The following is a 4,016-nucleotide window of genomic DNA, read 5'->3' as shown; positions in this document are numbered from 1 at the left end:
AATCACATAAAGCCATATTATAACATCGACTGAGATAAAGAATAAAATGAAATATTAAAAACACGATGTATCTCGCTGCATTGTGCGAGTATGCTTCTAGTATATATATATATATATATATATATATATATATAAAATTTAATGTATAATGATATTATTTTATTTTGTAAAAGAATGTGATAAAAGAGTAAAATAATCAAAATATTCTTGAGTCAACGTATTTAAAATAGAGTTAGATTGAAGGATCCAATCCACAACAAAATAGAAACCATAATTAATTTGTCTTGGGGACTCAAGTCATATTTTAATATAACCATGTGACGAAATCTGTAATTTCCTCTTCTTCTTTTTTAGAGTAGACTCCAATTTTGGTTCTTGAGGTTTAGCCGAAATTCTAAAAGTCGGACCTAAATTTTGATAAGTTTAGAAATTATCTTTGTGGTTTACGTTTTGCTTTGAAAATGGTCATTGGTTACCAACTCCATTAATAATGTCAGTTAAAGTGAGGGATATTTTGGTCTTTTTACTAGTTTCTTTTATTTTTCTTTAATTTTTTTTTGGTCCTTTTCTTCTTTTCTTTTTTTATTGAAAAATTAATGTACAAATATATAAAGCTTGAGTACAAGTCTAATCAGTGCATAAGAAAACAACAACAACAACAAAAACACAATTATCCGTTTTCCCGCAATTTACATCCTGATCTTGGGTGACAATTAAGAAAACCCATCCCGCATATATAGTTGAATAGAAATTAAGCCACACATAGATCATCTGTCAAAACCTGTTTTTCAACCCACTTGGAATTTTTTATCTCAAGTATGAAACTTGTATTTTACGTTTCTGGTTTCATTTTTTGAGCATAGAGACAACTTTGTTGTTGGGTCTTGGTCTTGAATCCCGGCAGAGGAAAGAGTGGTAACGTATCGAAGCAAGGGCAAGGTTTTGGTTTGAATCCCCCCTCTTCATCCTCACCGATGCATGGTAGCCAGAGAAGAAGCTGTCCCTGTGATTTCTTCAAGTGGTTTGGTTTTGCAAGCTTTATGATTTGTCCCTCATGTGATTTCTTTAAACAAATGGAAACCACATACTCCTGTGATTTGTTTTCATTTTATGGTTTGGTTCAGATCTTAATATGGTAAGGGAAGGTGGGCGGTGTTTTTCATTGTTGTTGATCAATGATATATCGGTGAAATAAGGATGATTTTTAAGATTTATAAAATATCACATCTAATTTTCACACTTTTCGCTAATTAAACCTAAACAAACAAAACTGAAGTTTACTTTTTTTCAAAAAAGATTTTATCCCTTTTTTTAATTCAAATAAAATTACGGTCTAAATCGCTTGCATTATACAATAACTATACATTTTTCCTATCAACAAAATACATAACATACTTTTTTTATTCAAATTTTATAGTTTTTAAAATATATATATTTTAAGGAAACTTATTTTAATTAAATTAAATTACATTGATGATACTATATATTGTTTTAATTTCAATCAAATGAACCAACACTAGTCACTTGATAACATAACACTTCAATAAAAAAAAATGGTAATCATCTCAATGTGTAGAAAGCTGCTGAAAAAGTAAAGAGGAATGAATATCCTCAATATAATGAAACTGATGCACATCGGGATATGAGTGTGTTGAAAAACTTCTCTCCCAGCTGAATATCTTCAGATGTGTAGAGTCAGATGGTCGATTGTTAGAAGAATAACAATTGAAGGGTTGTTTCCGGTTTGGCGCGTGAGAACCGTGATAGCTAAGTTGCGCTACACACCGGTGGATTGATCTCGTTTTCGGAGCGTGGGGCTCGTCTGGTAGGACGTAAAACTCATTACTTTAGTAGCTTGATATTTAATATGTTATAATTAACACATGTTCGTATTATCAGACCTTTGTAGATACAAGCAAAAAAGGACGTGCCACCGACCGTTGTGAAATTTGTCGAACATATGCATAAGAAAAGGTCGAGTGGAGATGTCGCATCTACAGATTTTGGGGGTAGTGTAACCAGGTCATGGTAAGTATCTATCAATTCTAATGTTTATAATTGGGTATGTAACTATCTATCTAGTTTGAGTTGCCACTAATTGTTGGGCAAACGTTCGAGTCGTTTAAATTAAAATTTAAGTGTATGTGTGCATATATATATATATATATATATATATATATATATATATATAAACCATAAGGGTGGTGTCGATTGGTTTGAGCTTGAGTCTAAAGGTGTAAAGTGTCAGGTGATCCCGGGTTCAAATCTAATGAGGAACAAAAATTCTCTTATGGTCATGAAGGTTCAAATGTGATGACTCCGAGCTACTTATAAAATAGGTGGTTGTCCTAATATTAATCGGCTCGCAAAATTAGTTGGATATCGACGTTAAAAAAATATAATCGTATAATTTGGGTGGGGAAGAAAAAGAAAAGGAGATACATTATTAAGCGGCAAAAAGGAACATCGAGCTCAGAGCCCCAACACAAACCAAAACTTTCAACCATATATATGCAGTCAACATCATTTTTTTCTCAAAATTAAAATCGTTATTAAAATATTAAGATTTTCTCTCCATCTTTGGTTATAATATAAAGATTCCGATGACAGTTTGCATCTGATGATCTTAGCTTCAAGATCTTGGTGGTGGGAAAAACTGCGTACCGCCGGCCAGGTAAGTAGAAAGAGGAGTTGTATACATGGAAGATGGGTCGAGAATGGTGACAGCCGGATTAATTCTGGTGGTGGTTGTGGTAGCCCTCGTAACGAGATTGACATGTTCATGTTGAGCACCGGCGACGGAGGAGCTTTCTCCGATGGGGTTGTTGTATTGACCCTGATCATCGGGGCCATGATCGTAGAGAATTCCGTTGAAAACATGTCCTCCGACGCTAACAGCAGTCTGATATGCCAACTGCTCCTCCGTTTCGTCTGTTCCACTCACTCTAACGCACCGGAATACAACCGGAGAATTCAACTCCGCCGGAAAATGAAACCCTAGTTCAACAAAATGCTCAATAATTTCAGAAAACAAATAGATATAAACTTAATGAAGAGATCATGCTAGTGCATGTAATTTAGACCAACAATCGAACACAAATTCCACACAGTTACACACCATGATTAACACACACATGATGCATACATATACACATGCATATATGTATGAAACGAATTAACCCTATATACGTCATGAATTAAACTCAGATAAAGAAAAGAAGTGAAGAACAAATTGGATAAAAATGGTTTTTAATTTGTTCGTTTGTTTAGACAAATTTGACCTGAAGGAGTGATATTGTGATGATGTATTGTAGGTATGACGACTCCGCCGTCGCCGGCGATCTGTTGATGATCATCTCGTGGTCTCTTTGGATTCTGATCGAGACCACTAACACCGCTTCTCATCATCAAACTCAGCGGCTGATTGCTGACATTTTGTGGTTGTGTTGACAAATCGAGCTGTTGCTGGCGTTCCCGTCGTTTGGCTGCCGGAACCCAAGTGCTCTTGACGTGGGTTTTGCACGGTAATCCACGGCTCCGGCAGCAAGTTCTACACCTCATGTGCTGACAGTCCTTCTTTGCTTGGTTCCCGCAATCTTGACAGTTGATCACTCCGCCGCTACCGCCACCGCTACCACTCCCACTCCCACCGCCGATTACGTAATCAGCTGGTCTCATCACTTTAAAACCACTAGCAATATTCGCTGATATGGTTTTTATTCTGAAGATCATTTACACATTACCACTTTTAGATCCGCCATGGTCACCACTACCAGTGCTGGAATAGATCTTCATGCTACTTCAAACACTAGTGTCGTTAATGCGATGGTTATTAATGGTGGTGAAGCATTAATTCTGCTGTCATTGAAATCAATCCCAGTGAGGAAAATCCAGACACCTAGTCACAACCCACCTTCCGACCTCCGAATCAATGGCGGATCTAAAAGTGGCTTGAATTTGTATGGTGATGAGAATTGTAGGGGGTACTGGCTGGGTAGAAGAGTCTAATTAAGCAA

At 36.1% G+C, this 4,016-nt stretch overlaps 1 protein-coding gene across 1 annotated transcript; it reads right to left on the bottom strand.

Annotated features, from left to right (window-relative positions):
* Positions 1-2,632: 2,632 nt before the first annotated feature.
* LOC112509133 (protein SHI RELATED SEQUENCE 1-like) lies at positions 2,633-3,678 on the bottom strand. The gene is made up of 2 exons (XM_025113996.1): positions 3,282-3,678; positions 2,633-2,997 (listed from the first exon to the last, which is right to left on the bottom strand). The coding sequence occupies exons 1-2, from the start codon at positions 3,676-3,678 to the stop codon at positions 2,633-2,635; spliced, it is 762 nt and encodes a 253-aa protein (XP_024969764.1).
* Positions 3,679-4,016: the final 338 nt, after the last annotated feature.

The sequence above is a fragment of the Cynara cardunculus genome, assembly GCF_001531365.2.
Source record: "Cynara cardunculus var. scolymus isolate 2C chromosome LG 3, CcrdV1, whole genome shotgun sequence".
Classification (NCBI taxonomy): domain Eukaryota; kingdom Viridiplantae; phylum Streptophyta; class Magnoliopsida; order Asterales; family Asteraceae; genus Cynara; species Cynara cardunculus.
The sequence above is the reverse complement of the archived record's forward strand: the minus strand, read 5'-3'. Positions and strand labels throughout refer to the sequence as shown.